The sequence below is a fragment of the Pteronotus mesoamericanus genome, unplaced genomic scaffold (assembly GCF_021234165.1).
Source record: "Pteronotus mesoamericanus isolate MK-2021 breed Mesoamerican mustached bat unplaced genomic scaffold, CSHL_Meso_final scaffold_1186, whole genome shotgun sequence".
NCBI classification, from domain to species: domain Eukaryota; kingdom Metazoa; phylum Chordata; class Mammalia; order Chiroptera; family Mormoopidae; genus Pteronotus; species Pteronotus mesoamericanus.
The window spans coordinates 12352807-12380241 of record NW_026555302.1 but is presented as its reverse complement, the minus strand read 5'-3'; the positions used below and the strand labels follow the sequence as shown (position 1 = coordinate 12380241).

Here is a 27435-nt window from a genome sequence, read left to right as displayed (position 1 = left end):
ATCTCTGTGCCTAGATAGTGTCTGATGCAAAGTGTCTGGGTCAGACACTTTGTTTAATAAATACTTGATTAATCCAGCTCAGCAAGCACACGTGCTTGGCCCAACACCTAAGAATACTGCCACTGACTGAGCCCTTAATAAGTTCCATTCGCTGTGATGAAAGTTTCACACACATGAGCGCCTCTAATTCTCCAAACAAACAAACAAACACCCTGTGAAGTAGATTTTAAATATCTCCAACGGTCAGAAACAGAGCTGGAGCTTATGTACGGAAAACAACTAACTGTGGAGAGCCAGTTAGCAAATGCCGGTATGGGGTGAGGAATTTGAGCCTGTCTGCACTGGAAGCCGGCGTCCGTTCCCACGTGCTCTCTGCCGCCCCTTCTGCATCGCTCAGAGGGCTTGCCTCTAACACATCGCAGCTCAGGGGCTTCCTAGTCACGTACGTAAAAATCTGAGACCACGTTACCATCATCTGGGAAACAACAGTTCCATTCCCATTTCTCCCTTGCAGTTAGTTCCTGGGTGTCACACGGATGGGGCCTCCTATTACCAACGTCATCCTTCAACTCTGGCTTCCTGAAGCCAGCGCATCTGTAGCTTTTGGATCACATGGGTTCCATCCAAGAAGCAGACAATCTCCTGTTTCCCAAGAATCACAAGGGTGAGTGATATATTTTTTCCCTTTGTAGTTGAAATGTTATCCTGTCTGGTTGGATGGACTTGGCAGGCTTGAACTAAAGAAAACCACCCATCTATCCCATGTTCTCTTCCTCTGATGACTTAAATAGAAGTGTAACAGAATCCCTTGCTTAAACCTTCGTAGTTGAGTCCCAGCCCCCGCTTTCCAGAAATCAGACAGGAATTCCCACGGGAATGTCGACTGAGAGGCAGTACGGGCCCAGAGTGACGCAGTGATGAGAAACAGGGAAGGAAGTGATGGAAAGTCGGGAAAGAGGACTGAGACCCACTGACCGCGCGGTGGCCGAGCGTCTTAACACACTCACGCTGATGTGGCTTCGGAACGCATGCGGTCGAGGAAGAAGCCGGCCTCCACGTACTTGAGCCTGGCATTGAGAGTCTGTGACTCACATGCCGGGTCTGGAGCAGACTAATGAGTTATGAACAAACTACAGGCACTAATTCTGCATTGGAGTGTCTATGATCTATTTGTCAACTGTTCATTTATCACTTCATAACATCAATCGCCACTCCTCAGTCTTCAGGCACAGTGTACTAAGTGTTACCCTAGCAGCAAGAGAGATGGATCTCTACCCAGAGACCATTCCAGTTACATGCATTAAATGCACACATACACAAATATGGGATAAAGGTAAGAGCGCCCTCGAAGAAAACAGGAGTGCCAGGGTGGGGAGAAGTATGCTAAAGCGAAAGACATGGAATAACAGCAAAAATAGTTAATACCATTTATTTAGCTTCTACAACATGACAGGCACAGTGCTAGGCACAGGCACAGTGACTTTACAAAGACCCTTTGCAATCAATTTTCTTGTCCCCAGTTTACAGATGAGAAATTTGAGGCTCAGAGAGATGAACATTTTTAGGTGCCAGAGCGAGTAAATGAAACAAGCAAATTTAAACCCTGCTCTTTCTGACTGCGAAATGCCTGCTCTTACTATATTAATGCAGTGTGTCCTAAGGATATTAGTAGAAAATGTGGTGCTGAGAACTCTGTTCTTTGAAGGAAGCATTAATAAAACAGAGAAGTTAGAAACTTAATATAAGAATCCTGGAAATATGCCTGAGCTAGAAATTAGATTTAAATTCTATCTTCTGCCATTTCACTAATGACTTTATTCCTTGGGTAAGTCACTATACCCCTCTGGACTTAAGTTGTATCATCTCTTCTATTAAATTAATAAGATAAATGTAATACTCTTATTGATTTCAGCAGGAGTTTTGGTGCCCAAATCCCACCCACCTCCACCCCTGCCACGCAGGGTTCTCTGTTGAAGGAGAGATTGGAGCAAGGCTACATAGCCAAATGGGAAGCCATGAGCTAGCCCTTCAGGTGTGGGGTTCCTAGACTAAGTCAACCAGGGCACTGTGGGCTCTGAGCGCGACGGGGCCTTCCTCTCCCTACTCCCACTCAGCAGGGTGGGATCTACAGAGCACATTCCACACTTACTTACAGAACTAGCCTCATGGGTAAGAACAGTCAACCTGCCTCAGCCACCCAAGTGCAGAGAAACATAGGGTCAAAAAACGGGGGTACACTTTCCCTTCTAAATGCACCAAAGCATATGTAGGGGGTGGAGAAGAAGCAGAAGAAAAGAGTAATTTCTCTCCTCTGCAAGTGACTTCTAAGGTCATCCCTGGTATAAGGAACCCATGATTGATGAAGCCATTGCCCATAAACAACCAGGGCTAACATTTAATGACTGTCCTTCAAACTCAGATGTGTAGTGAAACTGGGGGTTACCTATAACAAAAGGACTATGAGATTAAAAGCAGACTTTCAATCAGAACAACAGATATCAGAAGACAATGGCATAATATATTCAAAGCGCTAAGGGAAAATCATTGTCAACCTAGAATTTTTTACTCAGCCAAACTACTATTTAAGACGGAAGGCAGAAACCCAGTTTACAAGACACAGTTTCTCCTGAAAAAAATCATCCGAGGAAAATGTGCCTCCTGACATTCTCATTTGAGAAGCAGGAGTGCTTCTGAGCTCACATGGCGGCTCTCCCCTTGGGCCCTGCTTTTGCTCTCTGCCCGCAAGGTAGAATCTGCAGGACTGAGGGGACATACCCACCGGGAATCTGCCACTCCTTCTAAACCCTGACTCTGATACCCAGAACCCCCAGAATTCCCTACCAAACACACCAGAGTCTACTTACAGGTCCTAGGTGAATCTCCTTCCCCAATCAGTTGTCCAAGAGTGGGAGCTGCTACCAGTGGTTATACCCCTGGATCTAAGAGGTGGCCAGGAGGTAGCTGGTGGCAAGGATTGTGAATGGAGCTTGGACGGATGGGCGAGGAGAACTGTAAGGATGTCTCCGAGGCCTTAAAGTGTGTGAGATGAAGCCAGAGTGAAACAGGACGGTGCAGGCTGAAGAGCAAAGACCAGAGGCCCACTTTTCCCAAGCCGCAAGTTTCTGGCTGGGGAGCCCAAGAAGTCCATGAAATCTAAGTTTGCACCTGGCTCCCCAGCTTGTTAGGAAGACATAATTGTCACAAAAAAGGACAGAACATCATTTATTTAATAATGTGTAGGCTTGTCTTACAACTGTTAAACATTTAGACATAGGTATATAGGCCTCCTTTTTCGATTTTGCTCTAGGCCCTGCAAATATTAGGGGAAGCCAAGAAGAAAAGGGAGCCTGTGGGAAAGGAAATAGAGCATAAGAAACAACGCTGGTATGGAAGTTAATAAACCATGCCAACAAATTAATAAATCAGTGACCATAAGAAAACTAATTAAAACCACAATGGCCTATCATCCCACATGTGTCAGAATGGCTGTCATCAATTAATCAACAAACAAGTGCTGGCAAAGGTGTGCGGAAAGGGGAGCCCTTGGGCACTGGTGGTGGGAATGCAGATGGTGCAGCCACTGTGGAAAGCAGAATGGAGATGCCTCCAAAAATCAAAAATGGATCTGCCTTTCCACCCAGCGATCCCACTTCTGGGAATATATCAGAAGAAACCCAAAGCACTAATTTGAAAGAACATAAGCACCCTATGTTCATTGCAGTGTTGTTTAATTACAGTTACCAAGAAATGGAAGCAGCCCAAGTGCCTCTCAGTAGACAAGTGGATGAAACAACTATGGGACATTTACACAATAAAATACTATTCAGCTGTAAAGAAGAAGAAAGTTTTACCCTTTGCCACAGTGTGGATGGACCTGGAGGACATGGCGCTAAGAGAAAGACAAATACCATATGATCTCACTCATCTAGTGCACAAACTGAACTGACAAGGAAAATGGGGACAGACTCAGAGGCGGAGAGCAGGGTGGCAGCGGTGGGGGGAGGCTCAGGGCTGGAGAGGTGGAGCGAAAAGGAGAGAGGGCTCCTGGACACGGACCGCAGTGTGGCGACCGCTGGGGGGACGGGGTAAAGAAAGCACTAACGGGTAATGGAAAAAACGCAAAAAAGACAGGAGGAATAAATCCACATTTTATCCGTATTTTAATCAATAAAATGTGGATGCAATGAAAGCACCTATTAAAAGACAGAAATTAGCAGTTTGGATAACAAAGAATAAAATCCAGCTACATGCTACTTATACTCAATTGAAACAAAATCACACAGGCTGAAAATGAAGTTATGGAAAAAAGACATGGCATGCAAACTCTAACCAGAAGGAAGCTTATTTTATCATGTTAGTACCTGATAACAGATTTTAGAGCAACAGAGTTAGTGCAAATAAAATGTGATACAACAAAACCATATAAGGAGAAATGAACCAAGGAGAAATGATAATCACAAATGTATATGCACCTAAAAAGCATAATTTTGATATATAAAGTCTCTAATAGGCATCTCCTTCATCAAAGCAGACCAAAAAGAGGCAAGGAGGTAGGAGATTTGAACCAAACATTACCAAGCTTGATGTAATGTCCATATTTCTATCTTATATCTACAGAGATGATCCTTTTCCCTCTAGTTAGAAAATGTACATTGTTTTCAAGAACAAAAAATGTACTCAACCACATAGTAGGACAAAATTAAATGAAAAGTCAGTAACATAAAGATAACTAAAGTATGCCCTGTATATGAAATTTTTTAAAAGTCAGAAAAAACTCACAGCTTACAGGAGAAATCAAGAAGAAAACAGAAATGCATTTACAACAAAATAAGGATGAAAATGCTAAATTTTGTGTTTTGTTGGGACAGAGCTAATGGGATACTTACGTGGAAGCACGCACAAGAAAAAATAACCCTAGAATACAACAGAATTAATAAAATTTGAAAACAATAGAAAATATCAGATAGGAGGATAGAACAGAAAATACCAGATAGGAGGATAGAAGAAATTAATTTTTAAAGAATGAGATGATACTCTTTATGCTATTTTAAACAACATACCCAACATTTAATTTTACTTTAAGAGGAAAAAGAAACAGCAATAAATTGCTGAATGTGAGATAAAAACTGTTTATGTATTGATTACTTTTTATTTATTTTTACTTCTATATTTTCTATTGTTGTTCAAGTACAGTTGTCTCCATTTTCCCACCATCACTTCCCCCGCCCCACCCGCCCCCACCCACCCTCAATCCAAACCCCCTTTGGCTTTGGCCATGGGTCCTTCATACGTGTTCCTTGATGATCCTTCCCCTTCTTTCTCCCCGTTATCCCTCCCTCCCCCTCCTCTGGTTACTGTCAGTTTGTTCTTTATTTCAATGTCACTGGTTATATTTTGCTTGCTTGTTTTGTTGATTATTACTTTTTTTAAATATACCTCTAACTTTAAAAAATATCTGAAAGTTAATTTGTTCATTGTCATATAAAAAACATTTCCAATTTCAGTGTTTTTTTCTCTCTGCCACCAGCATCGAAGCCATTGCTACACTTCCTCAGTTCCCCCACCTTTCTGTCATTGCTGTTATAATATTAATTTTACTTGTATTAGAGTTATAACACATACTGTGTTTTGCAGCCACAATTCCTGCAATTGTTAAATTTTGTTCTATTGTTTAAATGGATTCAATATCCACCAGTGTTTGTTTTTATTTAATTTTACCACAATTTTTCAATCTGGTGGTTCTTAATTTATTTAAAAATAATTTAGTTGACTGGTTTTAATTATTGAGTGATTTAGTCAAGAAATCTTCATTGATTTACTTTTTTCCCCACATATGAGGCGTCTGACTTTTCTCCTATTTCTCTGAAAGGCAATTTGGCTGGGTTAAATAGTCCAGGGTTGACATTTGTTCCCATAGAATGTTGTAGGCATTGTTTTGTTATCTTCCAGAATTTTTCCCTCCTTTGGTGACTCATTTTCTCTGCCTAAATACCTAAAGTAATTCTTTAAAAATAATTTGTTTAGTTCAGGCATTTAACTGGGATTCTAGACAGCGTTAACTTTGCAGCATTATTTCTCATGGATGCAAAGTTATCCATGGCGCTCTCAAGCCATGAATCCAATTCCTTCTTTGTTTCAGAAAGCTTTTTGTCACTGTGGTGGGCCTTCAGTGGGGGTCTTTATTTTAGCCATGCCAGCTGCCTTCGATGCGAGATTGTATTGCCTTTCAGAGCTGTTAGCTTTGCTAATCGCCCAAACCTACTGCCTGTAATCACTTCAACATCTGCCCATGCCACTGGTCCCCTTCTCCACCGTGCCCGTTCCTTTCCTTGGCCTCTCTAATGTATTTATGAATTCTGTGACGTGGTTATTTTAGTTTACAATCTGTTTCATTATTTCTACTTTTCTTTTCGTCTCCTTTTGCCTCCTCCCAGCTATGGGCTCTTATTTTTTACAAGTTGTTTTCCAATTCTTTAATTGACTGATTAATTTTTAGAGAAAGGGGAGAAGGGAGAAAGACAGAGAGACAGAGAAACATCAGTGTGTTCTTCCACTTATTGATGCATTCACTGGTTGCTTCTTCTATGTGCGCTGGCAGGAGATCAAACCCACAACTTTGGTGTATTGGGATGATGTTGTAACCAACTGAGCTACCCGGCCAGGACTGACAAATTTGTTTTCTATAATGAAGCATGGTACAGCATTATACCAGGTTAAGAAGGTAGAGAGAATCAGAGATGCAGGTTTTCCCTCCCATGACGCCTAAAACTGAACAAAAGTTATTTTTCAAAAGCAAAAACTCTACATAAAACATATGCTCTGTGTGTGTGTGTGTGTGTGTGTGTGTGTGTGTGATGAAGATTAATTGTCACATCCCCAAGATGGTTCACCTGGAGCTCAAGGTGGTCCTAGAGCTGAAGAGGAAAGACTTAAAAATAAATTTAAGCAAACCTTGTATTATCTAAATTTTATAGTTGTACATGTGCATCTATATATCAAATTATCTGTTTTTAAAGGGGAATTGTACAATCTGATATAATTTCTTTTAATCCAATTCCTATCAATTTAGTTCAGGTCAGATCAGCTCAGTTCAGTTAAACTGAGACCACCACCTGCTTTAACCTTGGTTTCCATTCACATTAGTATGAGAAAGTAAAACTCCAGCCCCAAGTAATAGCTCTGTTGCCAGTGTTGGCTCCATGCACACCCCCCACTACCCATCGCAACATACACGTTCCCACTTACTCAAGTGACAAGCTTTGTCCAGCCCTCATCTCCTGAACCTCTCTGGTCGTTTGGCTTTGTGGCCCAGCTCCTATTACCTGCTTTAAATCCCTTTTTGTTTTGACAACTTATGTGGTCTAGTTTCTGTGTCTGATCAACTTCAGTCTATTTCTCTAATCTGATGACTTCTTATAATCCATTCAACTTTGATGACTGCCACTCAAAGTAAGACACCTTGGCTAACATCCAGTCCTAAAAGAATTCACCTAGACTGTAAGACTATACCTTGACCTCCCTACCAGTGTGTATAATGCAGCCAGTTGCAGCGAGACAGAACGTAGCAGAGGAAGACCATGCACACTGCAAACTAAAAATGCAGTGGGGCCATGACTTGTTCACCACCGTGCCTCTTTGTCCTTGACTGTCTGCACCCAGAGCTTCTCCAGAGCTCCTTTTAGGTACACTAATGCAGTTCCTCAGAACTCGTCCAGAGAGGCAAGCACATAACTGAGCACCAGCATCTGTCCAAAGTGTTCAGAATAAATGACTTTCCAAATAGCTCAAAGTGACGTTTTTAAAAAAAGGCAAACAGACCCCGTATGGATGGTAAAAAGCTGGCATCAAAGGCAGATGATGGGCTTGAATGGCAGTTTGCTGTATTTTTATGCTTTGAGTGATGGCATAAGTATCTTCCTGTTATTCTTGGCAAAGCAAAAAACTCAAATTTCGCTTTTGGGTTTTTTATTATTTTTTTTAAACTGTCGCCATGTCTTCCAAAACTGAGAAAAAGCATTAAGTCACCTTCTCTATTGCTCTGGCTAAAGAAGTATTCCCTATTATGTGTATTCTAGGGTGTCTATGAACAAACCCTGTGATGTGTGTTCTAGAACTTCTATGAACAAACCCTATGATGTGTATTCTAGAACTCTATCCTGTGTATTCTAGAACATCTATGAATGAACTCTATCATGTGTATCCTAGGACCTCTATGAACAAACCCTATGATGTGTATTCTAAGACTTCTGTGAATAAAGTTAACCTTAAATCATGGTGACACTCTCACTACTCTCTTTGGGACATGTTCCCTAAACCTAATGGTTCTTATTATTAGATATCTCTTTCTGATTCTGATTTTCCTGTCTTAATTTCCAAATTTTCTACCCATATTTCTCTGAGCCACATCTGTCTCTATCATGCTACAATCCTGGTGTGGCAATGATGACCTTCCTATTAAGAAAGGCATCTAAGCATTTCCCTCAGTTAAAGTACTGGAGAAGAGCTAAGTATGTATAAGTGTGGGATGTTACAGAGCCTGAGTGGGGACTTCCACACCCCTAACATGTGACATCTGTTTCAAGTAACATTAGATGGCACCTTGAAAGGAAAATAAAACATCAAAAGGCAGCATGGTGGACGAGCCTGTGAGGACAGCTTCAACTCTCCATTGCGTGGGGAGAGCAAGTCGCCACCCAATCGGCTCAGCATTCATTGGTCTTTACTGGATTCCCGGGCTGTCCTAGAAGGACTTTCCACACCTTCTGTCCAGCCTTGAATGCTTTCTGCCCGTGTGTGAGCTCTGGGAGCCGTTTAGCTCATAGCTCCTTGGTAGCTGTTCCTCTCCGTAGGTGTCCTTGTCCCAGCCTGGTAGAATCTTGCCCTGAGCATGTGCCGCTTATGATCTGGTTGACGTTTCAACACAGACTTCTGGAGCAGACAAAGAAAGATACCCACTTTACCACTGCTGTTCAACATTTTGCTAGAGATACCAGCCAGCTGAATAAGGCAAGAGAGATAAATAAAAGACATACATATTCAACAGAAAACTATAAAACAGTCTTTTCTTCTCAGATGACATAATCACATGCATAGAAAATCCCGAGAAATCATCAAATAACCTATTATGACTAATATGTAAATTTAGCAAGGTCACAGGATATAAGGCTAACTTAAGATTTAATTTTAATTCTAGATACTAACAATAAAATTTAGAAAATAAAATTAGGAAAACTAACATTTACAATGGTTTTCCAAGTATATAATGTATTTGGAGGCAAATATATATGATCTATACACGCAAAACTATAAACCTTGATCAAATTAAAGAGCTAAATAAATGGGGACATATGCCATATTCATAGACTTAATATTCAATATTGTTATGATGTCAATCTCCTTGAAATTAACATATGGCTTCAAAGCAGTATCAATAAAAATCACCAAGTTTTTTAGGTAAAATTGGCAGGCTGTTTGTAAAATCATTTCAGAACCTCAAGTTGGCAGCTTTACCTTGCCAACCAGTGAGTTTACATTGTCCGGTGTGTAAGACTAGTGTTGTGTACTTCCTTCTCAGTTCCTTGCCCAGAATGCTGAAAAGACACCAGTCTATGTGATTCAATCTTGTTTGCACTTTTCACTGTTTCTGTGATATGTCAATCAACATCAAGTGACATTTCAGCATGGGAAACCATCAACAAAACAACCTACTGAACTGCAGAAGATATTCACCAATGATACATCTGATAAGGAGTTAATATCCAAAATGTGAAAGAAACTCACAACTTAACACCAGAAAACCCCCAAACGATCCAAATAACAAATGAGCAGAGGACCTAAACAGACATTTCTCCAAAGGGACATAGAGATGGCCAACAGACATGTGAAAAGATGCTCAGCATCACTAATCATCAGATAAATGCAAATTAAAGACATAATGAGAACTTGAAACAGATATACTTTTAATAAGCAATGTCATCCCAATAAATTTAATAAAATTTTTTAAACTGATAGGAACAGATAATACACTTGATCTTAGCCAGAAGGCCAAGAAGTGATAATAATAAATTTTTTTTAAATGTGGGTGCAGATGTGAAAAAGAGGGAGCCCTTCTACACTGTTGATGGGACTGAAAATCGGTGCGGCCACTATGGAAAACAGTACAAAGTTCCCTCAACAAATTAAAAATGGAACTACCACATCATCCAACAATTCCACTTTTGGGTATTTATAAAAAAAACCCAAAACACTAATTTTAAAAGATGTATGCACCCCATGTTCACAATAGAATTATTTACATTAGCCAAGATATGGAAGTAACCATCCATCAACAGATGGCTGGAAAAAGTAGCATATATGTACAGTGGAATATTAGCTATAAAAAAGAATGAAATCTTGCCATTTGTGACAACAAAGATGGATGTAGAGGGTAGTATGCTAAGTGAAATAAGTCACACAGAGAAAGACAAATGCCATATAATTTCACTTATATATTGAATCTAAAAAACAAAACAGAAACAAACTCATAGATACAGGGGGAAAAAATGATGGCTGCCAGGTGAGAGGGGAGTAGGGAAGAAGAGTGAAAAATGTGAAAGGATTCAGAAGTACAAATGGCCAGTGATAAAAAACAGTCACAAGGATGTAAAGTACAGTATTGGGAATATAGTCAATAATGTTGTAATAACTATTATAACCTAATTTGGGCTACAAGGCTGAGGAAAGCAGGTATGTGTGGAGAGATTTATCAGCTTTCTTCTGTGAAGCCCAAGAACCAAAGACAGGACAGTTTTCATAAAATTATAAAATGTTAGGACTAGAATCACCTGGTTTTACTCCTTTTTATTTTTACTGAGGAGAAAACTGGGGCCCAGACAGGTCAAGTAATTTGCTAAGAATCACACAGCTGGCAATCAAACAGTCCCTAGAACCTAGATCTCAAGGTTCCAGTAAGCCAATTTTTGTGTTTCTTATATAGCAGAGCTGTAGCTGTGGGGAAAATTCATCCATCCATGAACTTTCCATGAAACCAATTATGACTAGTGCTGTAGGATCTTATTTTGAGATTTTCCTAAAAACTGGGCAACACAGAAAGGAATCAGTGCCGTGGAGCTGGGAAGGTCTAGAGCAGACAACCAGAGCATCTCTCTCTGGTTGACAGGAAACCACATCACTCCCCTCCGCTCATCTTTGTTTTGCAGGGTCAAGTTTCCAAAGGATTCTGTAGGTCAAGCCTGAGGCAGCAGTACCTATAATGTTCAGATCTCTGCCTTCCTTCCTTATTTGAAACTTCATGGCTATAGAGACCCCTCTGAATGGTCACTCGAGAACTCAATAATGACAGTGATAGTATAGGGTCTGTTCGGAGTCATCTGAAAATATCATTTGCTTTAAAGTAAAGAAAGAGTTCACATTATTTGAGAGTGTCCCAACTGTTCATGGAGAACATCCAAAGTAAGCACTTTCTTTCCCAAAAACAGTTTTCAGGAAGGGTGTACATTTCCTGCACTGCCAAGAGCAAAGCTTTAATCTGCGATGCACTGGATTGCTAAAGCGGATTTCAACTACATGTTCAACTTACCTCTTTCTAGGTCAGTTATTCTTGGGAACTTCAGTGGCCAATTGAAGAAATGTTCACAAGGAAATTAAAAATTGAAGTCATTATTCAAAATATTGTTTTAAAACTAATACTGTTAATCTAAATGAGCCTTCCCGCAAGTCAATTAACCCTTTTTATGTCTCTTCATCATGTACATTGTTGATGGGAAAGAAAACTATGAAGCAGTTACTACTCTTAGAAACTATTTGCATACAGTGAAGCATTTTGTAAACTAAGCAGTAATTTCAACAAAGTTCAGTGTCTTAAAAACATTTCTCAATAGCAAATATGTTTGCAAAAGAAACCACTGTCCTAGTAAATATTGAACTACTTGTAGTCCCCTTGACATTGTGCCTTTGCAGGTGCCTTTTCACTTATTTCTGGCTATTCTTTGCTGCTACACTAAAAGTGGTAAGAGGGGATGTGTTAAAGGTTAGTGGCAATGTGGAATCTGAAACTGTATCAACAAACTTTTCATACTCAATTATACTGAATGCCCTTGCCTGTCTTACCCTTTGAGATCTTTCACTCACGCCTGATTTTGGAATACCATATCTCAGTAATTTGAAACACACTGGTTTACAGAGCCATGTGGATCTTCCAAATGTTGACACAAAATCATATTCATTAATATCACCACCAATTTAAGCAGAAAAGTGTTTCAGTATTGGGAATCTGTTAAACTCACAGTGGTGGATAAAATTTTCCAAGATTCTAATATTCTCTTTAAAAATAAGCCTGCTTTTATAGATATACACAACTCAATGGACAGAGAAGATGTGGCATGTAACACACACACAATGGAATGTTACACAGCAGTAAAAAGAATGAAGTCTTGCCTTTTGTGACAACTTGGATGGGCCTAGAGGGTAGTACGCCAAGTGAGACAAGTCAGGCAGAGAAAGACAAATACCGGACGTCGTACCCTTGTGGTGCGCATGCCTCTGCGATCGGCAGACCGGGCTCGGAACTCACTCTCCCAGAAAATGAAGTCATGTTTTAAAGGCCCCCTGGAAGTAGTTCTTGAAAACCATTGTGTGAGTTAAGTGTCAATGAATCAGCAGTAGAAGGATTGGGTTTCCCTGGAAACACACATGGGCTGAAAAATGAAAGGAGGGAAAAATTTCCACCCCAGGTCCTTAAGAAAGAATTGGGATGTGTTGCCAAGAAATGACAACCTGTTTTTCCAACACTCATTCGAATTCCCTGCCTTTCCTTTTCAGGCACCTGACAAAAAATATTCGATACTCAGATGCCTTCCTCTACTCTGAAGTGTGACTTCATTTCAGTGAACTCAGGTTCAGGCTTTCTTCCCATTACACACACTGAAGGGGCAAGACAGTCCTGCAAGAATAGCTCGTGGGGGGAGGGGCGGGGCAGGGCGCATGCCTGGAGGGCTGAGGCTCTAATGAGCCTTTGATCACCAGCTCCTCGCCGAGCCAGCAAGGGGTTCTGTTACCGCTCACAGTCAATAGGCAGAAGTTTCCATCCCAGCAATGAAGTCTGCTTCTCTGCAGGTAAAGGTGTGGGGGAATGGGGCATAGGACATGCCCCCTTTGCCTGCAGGTTCCCGAGCACTATTCTTCATTGAAAGGCGGGTCCTTTCTTTCCCAACTATTGTAACAATGGAGAGAAGAACAATGGCTTCCTGGGTTTCAGTGACTAAATGTGACCAGTTAGCTTTTGTGATGCAACAAATCACATTTCCTAGCTTAAAACCACAGTGATTTATTATTTCTCAGCACCTTTGGGTTCTTTCAGTCGAGGCAGACTCAGCAGCACTTGATAGTCTAGGACAGCCCCATATCTACGGGTTCTGGGCTATTTCTGTTGTCTTAGCCCTGTTTCCATTTCTGTATGTTCCAAATACTGTAGATTAATCATCCATTAAGTTTTTTGTGTATGGGAGCTATTTTTGTCTCATTTTTCCTTAATGATTATGTCATTAGATTTGCGATATACATAGTTTTACATTCTGATTTGATTTAGTAAAAATTACATTGTTAGAATGTGTCCATCTTTAAAAATTCTCCCAAACATAACTTTAGTAGGGGCATAACATTATATAATTGAGGGGGGGGAGGTGCCACATAATTGAGGCAATTGTTTTTCTTTTGTTGATACTTGTGTCATTCCTATGTTTCATGTTATAGGTAATACTGGGATGGATGTCTTTGTAAACAAAATTTTGAATGAATCTCTATCTCTTTACAGCTCTTGAAGTGTGATTATTGTGTTGTAGGGTGTGAACTCTTCTAAGGCTCTTGATGTTTCCGAATTTTGTGTCAGAAAGGTGCCAACACGTGTTCCCAGCAGCAGGGAGTGTGGGCCCCGCCCAGTGCTCTCCTGAGGGCCGCTGGGAACTCGCATTTTGATGACAAGAAAGGGGTACCTCAGAGAACAGAGAAATGGCAGCTCTGAGCTGCTGGACGAGAAGAAATCAGCCCCAGGAAGAACAAGAAGGGAATGAGAGTGACCTCTTGTGGGCAGGGCCTCCCTCACTTCACCTTTGTACCCTGTCTCCTTCCCAGACCTCATAGAGTGTCACGTATGCAAGGCGATCAAAATCAGTCTGCATGAGTAAAGGCTATTTTTCCAATCTTGACTTTATTTATTAGTGACAGCTTTCCCAAAATTAAATCTCATTTAGCTCTGTGTTTCCATCAGATTTTGTATGTCTGAACATGATAAAAAACTTAAGGCAGCAGACTAGAAGTTTACTCATCTTTGTTCATGAAAAAAGCCCAGAGGGAACTGCACAAAGTTGCCAGGTCAGTTCCATGATCGTCGAGGCTCTCAGCACAGGGCTTCCGCCTCCCTGTCCAGTCTGCAATGACCCTGTCCTTGCTGCAGTCAATGAGGGAGGAAGGAAGGGAAGATGAAGCAAATCTCTGCATTGAAGGATGCCTCCAAGGATTTGCACATGGACCCTGATGGGAGATGCTCGGAAATGCAGTCCTTATTCCAAGTGGTCATGTACTCAGCTAGAAATTGGAAATTCTATTATTATAGGAGAAAATGCCAAGCATTTAATAAATTTTTTAAAATATATGGAAGAAAGTTTTAAGAGTAAAGAAAATAAAAGTATATGCAAAACTTGAGGAAGAATGGGCAGCCAGAAGAAAATGCTTAGCAGTGCACCTTGGGATATGCAATCAAATATTTCTAACAGGAATTTCTGAATATGTCAAAAACACTATTCAAAGAAGAAGCTACTGCCTTCTCATCTCTTTTTCTCTGGTGCCCTCTCTGCCCTTCTCTGGGGAGTCGGGAGGAGCTGAGTAAGAAAAGGGAAAGAAGCGCCCTTTAACCCCTCTGAAGGCTGGCAGATCTCAGACAGCTCTAGCTACGGGAAGCAGCAGCCATGGTTTAGAGCGGAATAGTTGTGTTGTTGTGGAAAATTGTAGAGTTGTGATTACTAAGTTGTGATAGGTCTGCTACTTAAAGCAACTGTAGAACTTTTTAGGAGGAAAAAAGAGATGGGAAGTGCCATAGGGGTGTCTGAGGTTTTATTCAGGAGCAGGGAAGAGCTTGCCTCCTGAGCAAAGTATAAAGGCATAATGAGAAGCACAAGTAAAGGGCCCTTGTGATTATGTTCTAGGAGTGTGGCTTATACAAAGCAGTGGGTACAGTAACTGTCTTTTGTCTTTGTAAAGATGATATTTAAAAAAATGTAAGAAAGCAGAAGAGAACAAGGCATAAAGAAGCAGTAAATTAATGTTGGTTTCCTTCTTTCCTTCCCTTGATTCATACTATTCTTTCAACAAATATATATTGAAGTCACACTATTTGCCAGTTATGGCTTTCAGAATAAAGACATAGAAGGGGGAAAAAAATCATAGCAAACAGTAGAGATAGATTTGAAAAAAAAAAAAAAATCTTATCAAGTCTCCTTGTCTAAAGAGAATTCCATTTACTTCCTCCCAAGGGAAGCTGTTGAAATTTTAGACATAATTTCCAGGAGAGACTCCAGAGCTAGGGGTTTGGAATCTTAACCACATTTCATTAACAGAGATCCTACAACAGACGTCTTGAGTTTTCTGAGCTCATTTAGTTACTTTTCTGTTAAAAGCTGATGCCAAGTCTAATGGGTCCACACACAGACATGACAGACAAGGTCTGAAACCATTTCCTGGGGGTAACAGGCGGAAACTTCCGTTTTCTCCATTACATGGCGAACTTCTCTTGCCTGTTCTGCCTTCCCAGTTATCCTCCCCGCTGCCTGCAAGTTTTATCTGCAGTGACACCTACTGGCCCCAAGCTGTAATGAGCACACTGTGGAGCTTGGAGGCTTTCTCTGGCGGAGCTTTGGGCCCAGAGGGGCTGGGTTTGTGTTTGCTTTTCGTCTTTACCCTTGTCAAAGAGTCATGTGAGAAAATGACTTTGCATCGTGGCAGTTCAGATTCTCCGACTCCTAGTTGTAAAGAGAAGTTGATAGATATCTGTGCTCGCACATCATTGATGAGACGTCAAAAATCTCTGGATGAGAGGGGCTATGTTCTTCCAAGTGGTTAAAATTGTAAAGCCACTCCCTTCCCTCCTTTGGAAGCCGGGGAGGTGTTACAAACCAGCACTGTGGGGAAAAGAGAATTGGTGCCAAAAGTGGCCTTTCTTTGGCTGGAGCAGAGTCATACCACCGAGATTTTTAGAGAAGGAAGAAGCCAATGATTCATATTTTTCTGTCTGATTTGAACCTGTGATTATTTAAAAGCAAAATGAAAACCAGAATTTGACATTCCAGATTTGAAAGCCATTTCAAGATCATTTTATAACAGACCTAATTTATCTCACTCTTGTCTTTTGTTTTCTCTCCACCCATAGGTTATTAAAAAAATTGGACTGAGTCAAGTAAATTCCCAGAGAACAGAAGAATTCAATCCAACATAACATTCTTCCTTCTTCTTGAGTTTTAAATAGGGAAAAGCAGAGAACATAGCCAATATTCATGTATCCATATTTTATTTTTTTAAAAATATAGAAAATCATGCACTTATCCTCCCAGCTCATGTTTTTAAAAAACAATTTTCTCTCTATATGGGGCACGGGGTGGCGAGCAAAAAAAAAAAAAAAAAAACCTCTGAAATTTATTTATTTAAAAAAAGTGTATTTATTCTTATACATTTAAACTTCAGTCACCTTCAAAGCACTCTCCATTTGATGCAATACAGCTATCAAGATGGTTTTTCCACTGCTCAAAACAGTTTTTAAACTTGTTAATTTTGATGCCTTTTAGTGCTTCTGCCGTTTTTTGTTTCACCTCTTTCACAACGGCAAAACATTTCCCTTTGAGGGATTTTTTTCATCCAGGGAAACAAACAAAAAGAAAGTCACTTGGGGCAAGATCGGGTGAATAGGTAGGATGGGGCACAGGTGTCATGCCATTTTAGGTCAAAAATTGCTGAACGCTAAATGCAGCTGTAAATTGCCCATCATGAAATGGGCAAACATATTGAGCCTTAAAAAAATTCACTGAAGCCAAGCACAGCCTCTCACAACAGCGCCAGCTGGAGCACTGATACCAGCGGGTTCCTAGAACACTCCCCTAGTGGGGGAAGCCTGCGCTACAAAGGACCCGCCCTCCAGTAGATAATTCCAGTTTTTTTAGGGGATCCCCTCTCATGTATGCACTCATCAAAAATATTCTCTCTGTGTTTTAATTATATATCATCCTACAACTTGTTTTTATGGCTATTCATATATAGACACATAATCTTAGTCTATTATTTTAACTGCTGGGTTCCACTGTATGAAGAGATTACAATTTTTTGTCTACCCTCTTACTGTAAGAATTTTTCCAATACTTTTTTCCTATTAAAAACAGTGCAGTGTAAGCACTTTTGTAATCATGAAGAACCTTTAAAAATGTTTCCTCCATAAAGGCAGTGAGAACACTGGCAAAATTGTCAAAATCAACTCTTCAGAAATCAGGGAGTTAATCAAAGACTTGCAATCATCTACGAAAACATTGTTTTTTAAAATGCCTGAGAAACAACAGAAGCTATGAAACCAGCAGCCGAGCGACCATCACGGAGGCCAAAACAGACGGGCAGCTCTCCGCCCATCCTCCCGGGGGCCGCGCTATTGGACTGACTGACCTCCCTGAAGCAAGTACCACCCACAGGACTTTACATCTCACACAAAGATCTTCTAGGGCAAACAGGCCTCTTCCCAGGGCATCTGTCAAAACCCCCAGTGGCAGCTGTTTAACACCGCAGCTGCCTCAGAGAGAGGGACCAATCGGGGCAAATGAAGACGCTGACCAAAACACTTAAAAAGGAAAAATCGGGGACGGAAATGCCCATAGCGGGCTTCGAAAACGCTGACATGTTCCAGGAAACCTAGAAGCCCTGCGCACGTGTGCGGGGCTCTGCGCACGACCCGAAGAGACCGGAGAAGGCCCTGCTCTCTCGCCCCGGGGCAGGCTTGAGGCTCCTCGCGGCCAGGGCGCAAAGGCTCAGGCAGCGCGGCGGACTGCGGGGGTGCGGTGCCAGCCTGCGGCCTCGCGCCCGGGGCCCTTGCAAGGGCCGGAGGACGTGCTGGCCCAAAGCCTTTAAGGAAATCCGCCGTGTTAGTAGCTACATGAGCAGAGAACTCGGTTGACACGTGTGACAAAGGATATAAACTTAACAAAATTAGTCCGGCAAAGTTACTACATCCAAAAAAAGGAACCAACAGCAGCAATGAGCATAACAACAAACTCTGAGTCAGGGGTAACATAATTTCCAAAGGTACTATATTATGTTATTTGTTTCTGAACTGCCCATAAATTGACATCCACCAATGTTTTGTCTTACCCTGAGCACTCAAGCTCTAAAATTGAACCCCCACCCCGAAAGCATTTCACTTTCCTCAATGTCCAGATTTTAATGAAAATTATCACACTTGCAAAGAGAAAGAAAAGTACGTTCCTTATACAGGAAGAAAAAGCAACCAATAGAAACTGTCCCAGAGGAAACCAAATACTGTACTTACTTGGCAAAGACTTTAACAAACTATTATAAATATAGTGAAAGAACTAAAGCAAAACATATCTTTAAAGAACTAAATAAAAGTATAAAAACAATGTCTCTCTCACCAAATAAAGAATATCGAAAATAAAAATTATACAACCTAACTGTATAGAAATGCTGGCATGGAACGTATAACCGAAATAAAAATTTTACTAGAAGGAGCTCGAAAGAAGATTTAAGTAGCAGAAGGAAAAATCGGCAGACTTGACAAAGGTTCAGCTGATGTTACCCAGTCTAAAGAAGGGAAATGAGGAAGCATGAGGGAAACTAAACAGAGCCTCAGGAACGGGTGGAGCATCGCCCAGTGCGCCGGAACAGGCCACTGCGAGGCACGGAAGGGAAGGCGGGGAAGGAGCAGAGACACTGGGAAGAATAACGGCCAAAGGCTCCCCTGATTAGATTTAAAAACCCTATCCTACACCTACAAGAAGCTCAGAGAATATCAAGCAGCATGTCTAAAGACACAGACAAAAAGAAAAAATCTAAAGCAACAGTAAAATGCAACTCATCATGTAAGATACTATCATAACATTAACAGCTGATTTGCCATCAGAAATTACAGAGGCAAGATAGCAGTGGGATGACATATATAAAAGGAGAAAAAAGATCGACCAAGATTTCTATATCTGGCAAAACTATGCTGAAAAAAATAAGGAGAAGTTAAAGCATTCACAGATAAACACAAATGAGGAAATTTTTTTGTTATCATATCTTTCCTCTGAAAAATACTAAAAATAGTGCTTATACCAAAATGATAGGGTATGAGACCGTAACTCACATATACACACAGAGAAAACTCTGGTAAAGAACATAAGTAAATATAAAAAGCAATAGAAATGTATTTGTGTCTGATTTACTTGTCAGATTTAAAAGGCAACTGTAGCCCTGGCCAGGTGGCTCAGTTGATTGGAGCTTCATTCCATTCACCAAAAGCTTGTGGGTTCCATTCCTGGTCAGAGCACATACTTAGGTTGAAGGTTCAAACCCCAGGCAGGGCCCATATGAAAGGAAACCTATCGATATCTCTCTCTCTCTCACCCTTCCTCTCTCTCTAAAATCGATAAACATATCCTCAGTGAGGTGTTTTTTTAAAGGATCCATTTTTATGGAATTGAATTATATCTTATAAAAAGAATGTTGCAATGAACATCCTTTGTCTCCTTCTTACACCTTATACAATGTCTCCTAGAGCACAAATTGTACAAATGTTTCTAAATCTATGGACCTACAACTGGAAATACTGGGCGGTAGGTTTTCAATTTTGCTAGAGCTTGACAAATTGCTCTAGAAAGTAGCTATATCCATGTATACTTTCTTCAGTGGTAAAAGGAATTTCAAGTGTCTTTCTACCTTTATCATTATATGAACCTTATAGATTTTTAAATTTTTACTTATTTTTAGTTACTATTTTATTTCTACTTATCTGTTGTGAAATGGTATATCACTGGTTTGCATTTCCATGGCTCCAAGAGGCATTACACTCCTTTTAGTATTTATTGACCACCTGGCTTTCTTCTTCTGTGAATTTTCTGTTCATATCCTTTGCCCACCTTCTAACAGGCTGTTGCTTTACAGAGAACTGCCTTTCAGTGCTGGTAACATAAACCAAAAGCTTCCCTCCTCAGTGGTAAAAGGTAAGCATTAGCAGCCCCCTGTCCATGCCAGTACTTTCTAGGCTCCTGCACATCCATTCCAGAATGGAATCTTGGAGATATGTGGTTGCCATGACAAGGGACAACATCTCAAAGGATTCCTTTGCTTGATTATTTTACTTTTGGCTAAGAGGTAAAGATTCTCTTCACTACCCTGCCTTGCCAACAAGAACAGGAAAATTACACACCAGTAAGTGATTTTTCTCCTATTAATCCTTCAGTTCATCAAAAGTCATCTTCTTTCTAGCCTTGACTATTTAGTTTTTGTTTTGTTAAAAGAAAGAAGTATGGATATATTAGAATATCTCACCATGAGCTCTCTTCTAAAGTTCTTACCAGATTTACTGATTGGAAGAGTTCATCTTTGTTAATTAATTTCTTAACTTCATGTCTATTTGCTTTTCCACCATCAGACTACATCCCTAACCTTGAGCACTTACATTAATTCAGAAAAGTCTGAACTGCCCATGAATTGACATCCACCAATGTTTTGTCTTACCCTGAGCACTCAAGCTCTAAAATTGAACCCCCATCCCGAAAACATTTCACTTTCCTCAATGAAGGTGGATTTCAAGGAGTCAGGAAATAGAAAAGTTTATCAGGTAGTGAAAAGCTCATGAGACTAAATAGTTTAAGTAGCAATAAAAATGTTGGTCACAATTTATTTATTAAAATAAATCGTACACGTAAAAATATAGAATAGGAAAAATTATATCACAGGGAAAATTCTAGATCTGTCCTAAAATTTCTTCATGTATGTATTTAATCATGTGAGATTTTTAACTGAATTCTGCCAATATCCTAAGGCCAGAGGACTTTGAGTGTCTAATCAGGTAGCAGTCGATGACAACCACTTCATCCCACCACGTGAATTAATACTACATCCTGTTCACTTAAAATGCTGAACAGAGCCTGACTTTCTGACCTACAGGAACTGTCAAATAATACATGGGTAGTTTTTAAGCTGTTAAGTTTGTGGTAATTTTTATACAGCAATAAAAAATTAATATGATCTACATACCATGCAACATAGTGGCATCAAAATTTATAACTCAAAACAAAACTATAGGAAAGTTACTGGTTTAATACAAAGTATTCTTTTGCAGCATTAGTAGTAGAAGACTAACTCACCTCTGTCAACATGACATCGAGGAGTCATAAAATAAGTGAGAGTCCAAGATACAGTAAAGACACAGGTGAGTGCTTGTGTATGTGAGTATGTGTGTGTGGGGGGGGAGGGAGGCCCACATCTCAATCCCTGTCCATGAAAACAAATAACGTATTTTTTTTCCTAATGCCCACAAAAAGGTATATTCATAAAGGATAACCATATATATTAGGCTAAATATTACTGTATAAATTCCAAAACATAGAAATAGCAGAAGTGTTCTCTGATCACAACACAAAAAAATTTAGAAAGCAATAAGGAACTATGAAACAAACACACGCACAAAAAAAGCCTACCATTTGCCATCTAAGACATTTTAAAGAAGTCTTCAAAGAGGAAAATTAATACAAATATTACAGACTATTGACAATATTCCATATTAGAACCTATACCATAGAGCTAAAATGGGATAATGAGAAAAATCCATAGCCTTAAATGCTCAGAATAATAAACCAGAAATAATGACAATAAATAAATCAAACACCCAAAACAAGAAGTGAGAAAAAGAACAACAGAATAAATCCAAGAAAGGCAGAAGGAAAGAAAGCCTATATTAGAGATGAAGCCAAATTCTTGAATTTTATAAGAGAAAAAGCAGGACTAATGAATTAACTCAAAGTCTGATGCTGTGTCATGATGAGGACATTTTACTTCTGTGATATTTTTTTTGAAATCCTGTATTTCCAGTCTAATCATGAGGGAAAATACCAGGCAAATGCAATCTGAGTGATATTCTACAAAATACCTAACCAGTACTCTTCAAACGCTCGGGGTCATGAACAAACTGTCATGAACGAGGAAAGATTGTAAAACAGTGACAGGTAATACGAAAGGAATTGAAGGAGACGTGGTGACCGCATGCAATGAGGGATTCCGGATCAGATTCCAGAACAGATAAAGAACATCAGTGGAAAAATTAATGGGGTCCAAATGAAGCCGATAGTTTAGTTAATAAAACTGTACCAATGTTAATTTCTTAGGCTGATGAATGTGCCTTGGTTAAGCAAGCTGATAACATTAGAGGAAACTGTCAGTGAGACATGTATGAGAACTCTGTTCTATCTTCGCAACTTTTCTGTAAACCTAAAATTATTCTAAAATGTAAAAAAAAAAAATGTTTAATGAATTACAGGAGACCTAGAAAATCTAAACAGAGTAATTAAACCAGAAGACATAAAAATAATCTTCAAAGGGCTACCTCCTCAACCAACCAAACAAACAGGAAAAAAAAACCATAGCAGGTCCTAAAGCTTTTATACAGGATTTTACCAAACATATCAATAACTAATGACTCCAATTCTAATTAAATAATTTTAATAACATAAAAGAAATTTAAAAGGCACTCATATGCTTTCCCATGAAGAAAATAGCTCAAAAATAATAAAGCCTTTTCCTTTTCAATTTTAATATACTTCATTTTTTTCTATTTTCTAATAATGGTGGATGGAATGTCCAGAAATGGCAAATGATAGTAAGCAGTCATATTTGACTTGTTCTTTAATGAGAATGTTTCTAGTTATTTCCTTATTACACCTGGTTATGGCTTTTGTGTTCATATACCACATTAAGAAATTAACTGCATATGCATTTAAGAATTCCAATCAGTAAAATAGATTTAAGACTACCAGAAATTTTTTCCTCAATAAAAATGATGATGTGAATTCTCTTTTTTTAAGCAGTTAACATTGAGAACTGTATTATAGGCCTCCTTTTATTGAGCCCTCCTTGCATGCTTGGGCTCGGTTATAGTTCAGCATTCTTTTCACGTGTTTCTGTATCCTGTTTGCTAATCTTTTCCTTCAGTGTCGTTCAGGAACATTCCGAACGAATTTGTCTGAGGTTTGGTGTGCGTGGGGGGATGTGCTGGGCTTTGCCACTGAGGTCATGCCAGCTTCAGATGTCGGGGTACTCCCTGCTCAGGGGTAAGACATTAAGTGTATTTCAAGAAATGGAGTGTTATTTCCTTTTAACTGGCTGTCCTCTTCTCCCCGACTAGTAACTAACCTCCAGATTCTGCAGTCCTGCGTGAAATGGCACCACCTGGTAAGTTATAGTCTGTACGGACATTAATGTAACCAAAATCTCTTGGGGGAGATATTTCTCTCCATCATGAGGCTGTCATAATTAATGTTTAAAATACGTGTGTCCGGGGAAAGTGAAAAAAATGACAGTTTGGTCGAACACTGTTTTTAGCTTTTCCTCCCTACAAAGCCATGTCTCGTGCACCGCGCCCCTGGAAAAGACCTTCAACAGCGCTTCGGAAGGAGGGAAGCCAGCCCACCCACGGGCTGGCCTCTTCTCACCACTGCGGAGGTCCTTCCCACCAAACTGCATCACGGCAACGCGCTCCCCCTCCCGGGAGCATGCCTGCACCTCTCCCTCCCCCTTCTTCTTCTTCTCCTTCTCCCACAGGCGTGCACCTCCTAAACTCCGAGGGGCCCCATAAGACCTGCAACCAGGGGGGCCGTGGGCGGCGGCCGCTCGTCCCAGGCTCACCCCTAGGACCCGCCCGCAAGGCCCCTTGCCTCTGACTCTCCAGGGAGCTGACGGCGCCCTGCCTGGGCTCGCTGCTTTCCCACGGCTTTGCTGGAGCCAACGCAGCCCTGCCGACGTTCCTGCTGCTGCTGCTACTTTAGGCCTATCCCTGTTTCACTGTCCCCAGACTTCATAAACATACTCTCCACGTGGAAGGAAGGAAGAGAGAAGGGAGGGAGGGAGGGAGTCATGACCAACAGGAAGAGACAAGGAGTCTTGGGGAGTACAGATATTTCCCCGTTCACAGCCACAACCCCAGAGATACAAAAAAGAGCGGCGCTGTGAGAGAGAAAGCCCCTTCCCACTCCAACACCCGCGAACACCACGGCACGTCTACCGTGTGCCGGGCGCGCTCGGAGGGCTTATCCACGAACAACTCGTTCCGTCCTCCCCACACCCGACAGGCCACCATTATCCCCACGTGGCAAACAAGGCAACCGAGCCAGCAGGTGACCTGCTCGGGGTCACCTAACTGCCAAGGGTCAGAGACAGGACGCAAACTTCTGAAGCTGGTTTCCAGGGTCATTGGGGTCAGCACCACGCTACCCTCTGTCAACCCTGAAACCGAGAACCTTGCCGGCCTCGGGAATGGAGGGAGACCTGTAAATACATGATGAGCTGGGAGATTCTAAATACACAGGATTCAGAAGTAATAATGATGGTGAGGCCGTTTTCGTAACTAAAAGACAGCAATTCACGGACTCTGTCAGAAAGGGCGACAGTCACTCAGGAGGGATTTGAGGGTCGAAGGTCGACAGAGACAGGAGGGCAGAGCGTCCAAGCAGCAGTTACAGGGAAAAAAGCGCCATTTTCTAGTCTCCTCCGCCAGAGAGTGTCATTAACATTCCTCTCTGTGCACATTCCGTCTCTGGAAGGAGGCCCAGGAAACCAGCCGCAGCTGTGCAACTCCAGGTGGGGACCTGGAGGCTCGGGCCACTGTTTACCCATTTGTGCTTGTGTGCGCACTGCTTTTTAAAATGTTTACATAAATCGGGCACACTGCTTTAAAAGCTTACTGAAAGAGATGCTTCCACAGACCACATAGTTCCATCGCTGGGTCAAACTAGGCATTTGTTACCTACATTTTTTGCAATAGGGGAATAGGAAAACGCAAGAAGAACCGCAACGCGCAGTGCGCACTGCGTAGTCACACTGGCTCCGCCGTAGTGGCTATGGTTTCACGAGCTGTGGGAGTGGCGGGTGGACTCAGCTGTCTCAGAGCCTGGCCCTGGCAAGGGTGGTGGAGCCGTGACGCTGGCAGCAACAGCACAACTACGTCCAGGAAAACCCCAGCACAGGCAGCCAGCCCTGCGGGTAAGGGCGCGGAATATGCACGCCCCCAACTCAGGTGCCCGTCTCTCCACACTTTTCGGTGTTTTGCTGTTGTCTAGACTCTAGTGATCCAGAGGCGAGGGGAAAGGTGCAGGCGCACATCGCATTCCAGAGGACCAAGCCCATGGCTCCCTTTGAGCATCCCCAGGACGGTTTGGGAATTATTAGAGGGGAGTTCAAATTTCCTCAAAATAATTATTATGATAATCCCATTTTCCTGCAGGCTAAGGTGGCATCAGAAAAACACATGTGCTTGGAAACATCTGAGATTTAAGGAACTAGTTAAATTGGCATGACTCCAATTTTTCTGGCCAAGAATGACAACAGATAGAGAACAAAAATGTCAATGATATAAGATATATATAAAAAACAGGTGGTCAGCTTAGAGAAGAAAGCCAAAATAATAAATTTAGAAGCTTAAGGCCCACCAGATTGGTCCTAGCACCTAGCGCTCTGAAATATATTACAAAGTACAGGTTTCCAGGATTGTGGCTGTTTTATCATTTATCATGTACTGCGGCTTCCAGTGAAGATCCGTAGTGATTAGGGAGGAACTGAAAATGAGACAAAAGAGAACGTAGCCCCAGAAGAGAAGTTAAAGGCAGGAATGATAATCACACCTCCCCAGGGGGCCCTGAAGAATTGCTGGGAATACCGGTGAGCATGTTACACATTCGAAACAATAGCAAACTTGCGGCTCATTCCTACTGCTCACTAGAATGGCACCCCTGGAGAAGCCGTCTGTGTGAGCCCACCCGCCTCACTGCTCGCCCCTGCATGCGTTGGCCTTTGCATTAAGTGAACGTGAGCGGCAACGCAGCCCAAGAGAAAGTGCCTCAACAAGGAAGGGAGGTGCTGAGGACCAGTGACTCAACAGAAGATGGGATGTGAAATAAAAGGGGCGGAATAACAACATGGTGAGGGAGTTGTAGTGACAGACTTGGTTCCATGAAGAAAAGAGGAGCTGGCAAACAGATTGGGAGCGGAGGGCCATGTTGTCATAGAACAGCCGAATGACAAGGGTCACAGTGGTGTGCCGAGGAGCACCTGGTAATGAGCATTCCTCGCACACCGTGCCTGAAAACGCTCATTCTACGAGCACGTGTGGTTAGTCAGAGAAGGCCAGCACTTAGCACCGTGGGTTGAAACTGCAGTTTGTCTTGTCTCGACACATCGATGAGCCCTTGGGCTTATATCCCCGTCCAAAATGGTCCCACTCGTGCAGTCCAGTATGATCCCATGATGCCACGAGTCTCCCAGGTCTGCTGTCATGGAGTCCTCTCATGGAGTCCTCTCTTTTTCCTGATACAGGAGCACAAGGCTGCCAGCCTCTGGAACGCATACACAGGCGTCCTAAATGATCAAGCCTTAATCCTGTCCATAAACTCCAGGTATCGTAAACTGCAACTCTCTTATTCCACTGATTGACTGTCTTTAAAAAGTAACAGAGAAAAATCACAACTGTGAAAAATAAAAAATTATTCCAAATTCCAGCCTCCTAACTCAGCAAGCATTTCTTTCTTTCTATTCCAATCTTTTTGTATTGCATGGATAGACAGATAATTTAATTATTCCTGAATCATAAGTAGATTGCACACTCAATTTTCTGTAATACTTTTGATTTTGGCTTTTTTTTTTCTTGTAATCATTTTCATTTTAATGACAGGATAGTATTCCCAAAATTTGAAATTTTCTAAATTATGTTTTATTAAAATTATGATAATCCTCTTTGTACATAAAATACTGTATCTTCTTTGAAACACTTCCTAATTTATTAGATACATTGTATTTTGGTTTCTGTTTCATTTTATCATTTGGAAAGCAATTACTGATATACTGAGATGTAGTAGGATTTGAGGCAGGGTTATGTTTATCCTGTATTTGATTGAGCTTACCAAACTTTTTTTATTAGATCATGTCTTATTAGAAATACAAGAAACTCTAACACAGTATTTTAAAATGAGAAATTAAATCCTTATGCTGTTCCTGTTTTTAATAAAAACACACTACTTCTCAATTAGCAATGTATTCATTCTTGGTTTAAATAAAACTTTTCAAGAAATTGTTTTTTCCCTTAGAAAATGGTGTTGAGATTTATTAAATAGTCTTTCAAGTTTGATTAAAGAACTCTTATTATTTAAT

The 27435-nt window shown here is 41.0% G+C and overlaps 1 protein-coding gene and 1 pseudogene across 1 annotated transcript in view; one reads left to right on the top strand and one right to left on the bottom strand.

Annotated features, from left to right (window-relative positions):
• The first annotated feature begins 312 nt into the window (after positions 1–312).
• Positions 313–27435, top strand: part of MROH9 (maestro heat like repeat family member 9) — a 61125-nt gene continuing 34002 nt past the window's right edge. The window contains exons 1-3 of the mRNA XM_054587599.1: positions 313–317; positions 23373–23469; positions 26605–26684. Of these exons, the coding sequence (XP_054443574.1) occupies positions 313–317; positions 23373–23469; positions 26605–26684 (182 nt within the window). The remainder of the gene's footprint in view (positions 318–23372; positions 23470–26604; positions 26685–27435) is intronic.
• Positions 9892–10056, bottom strand: LOC129082100 (uncharacterized; annotated as a pseudogene).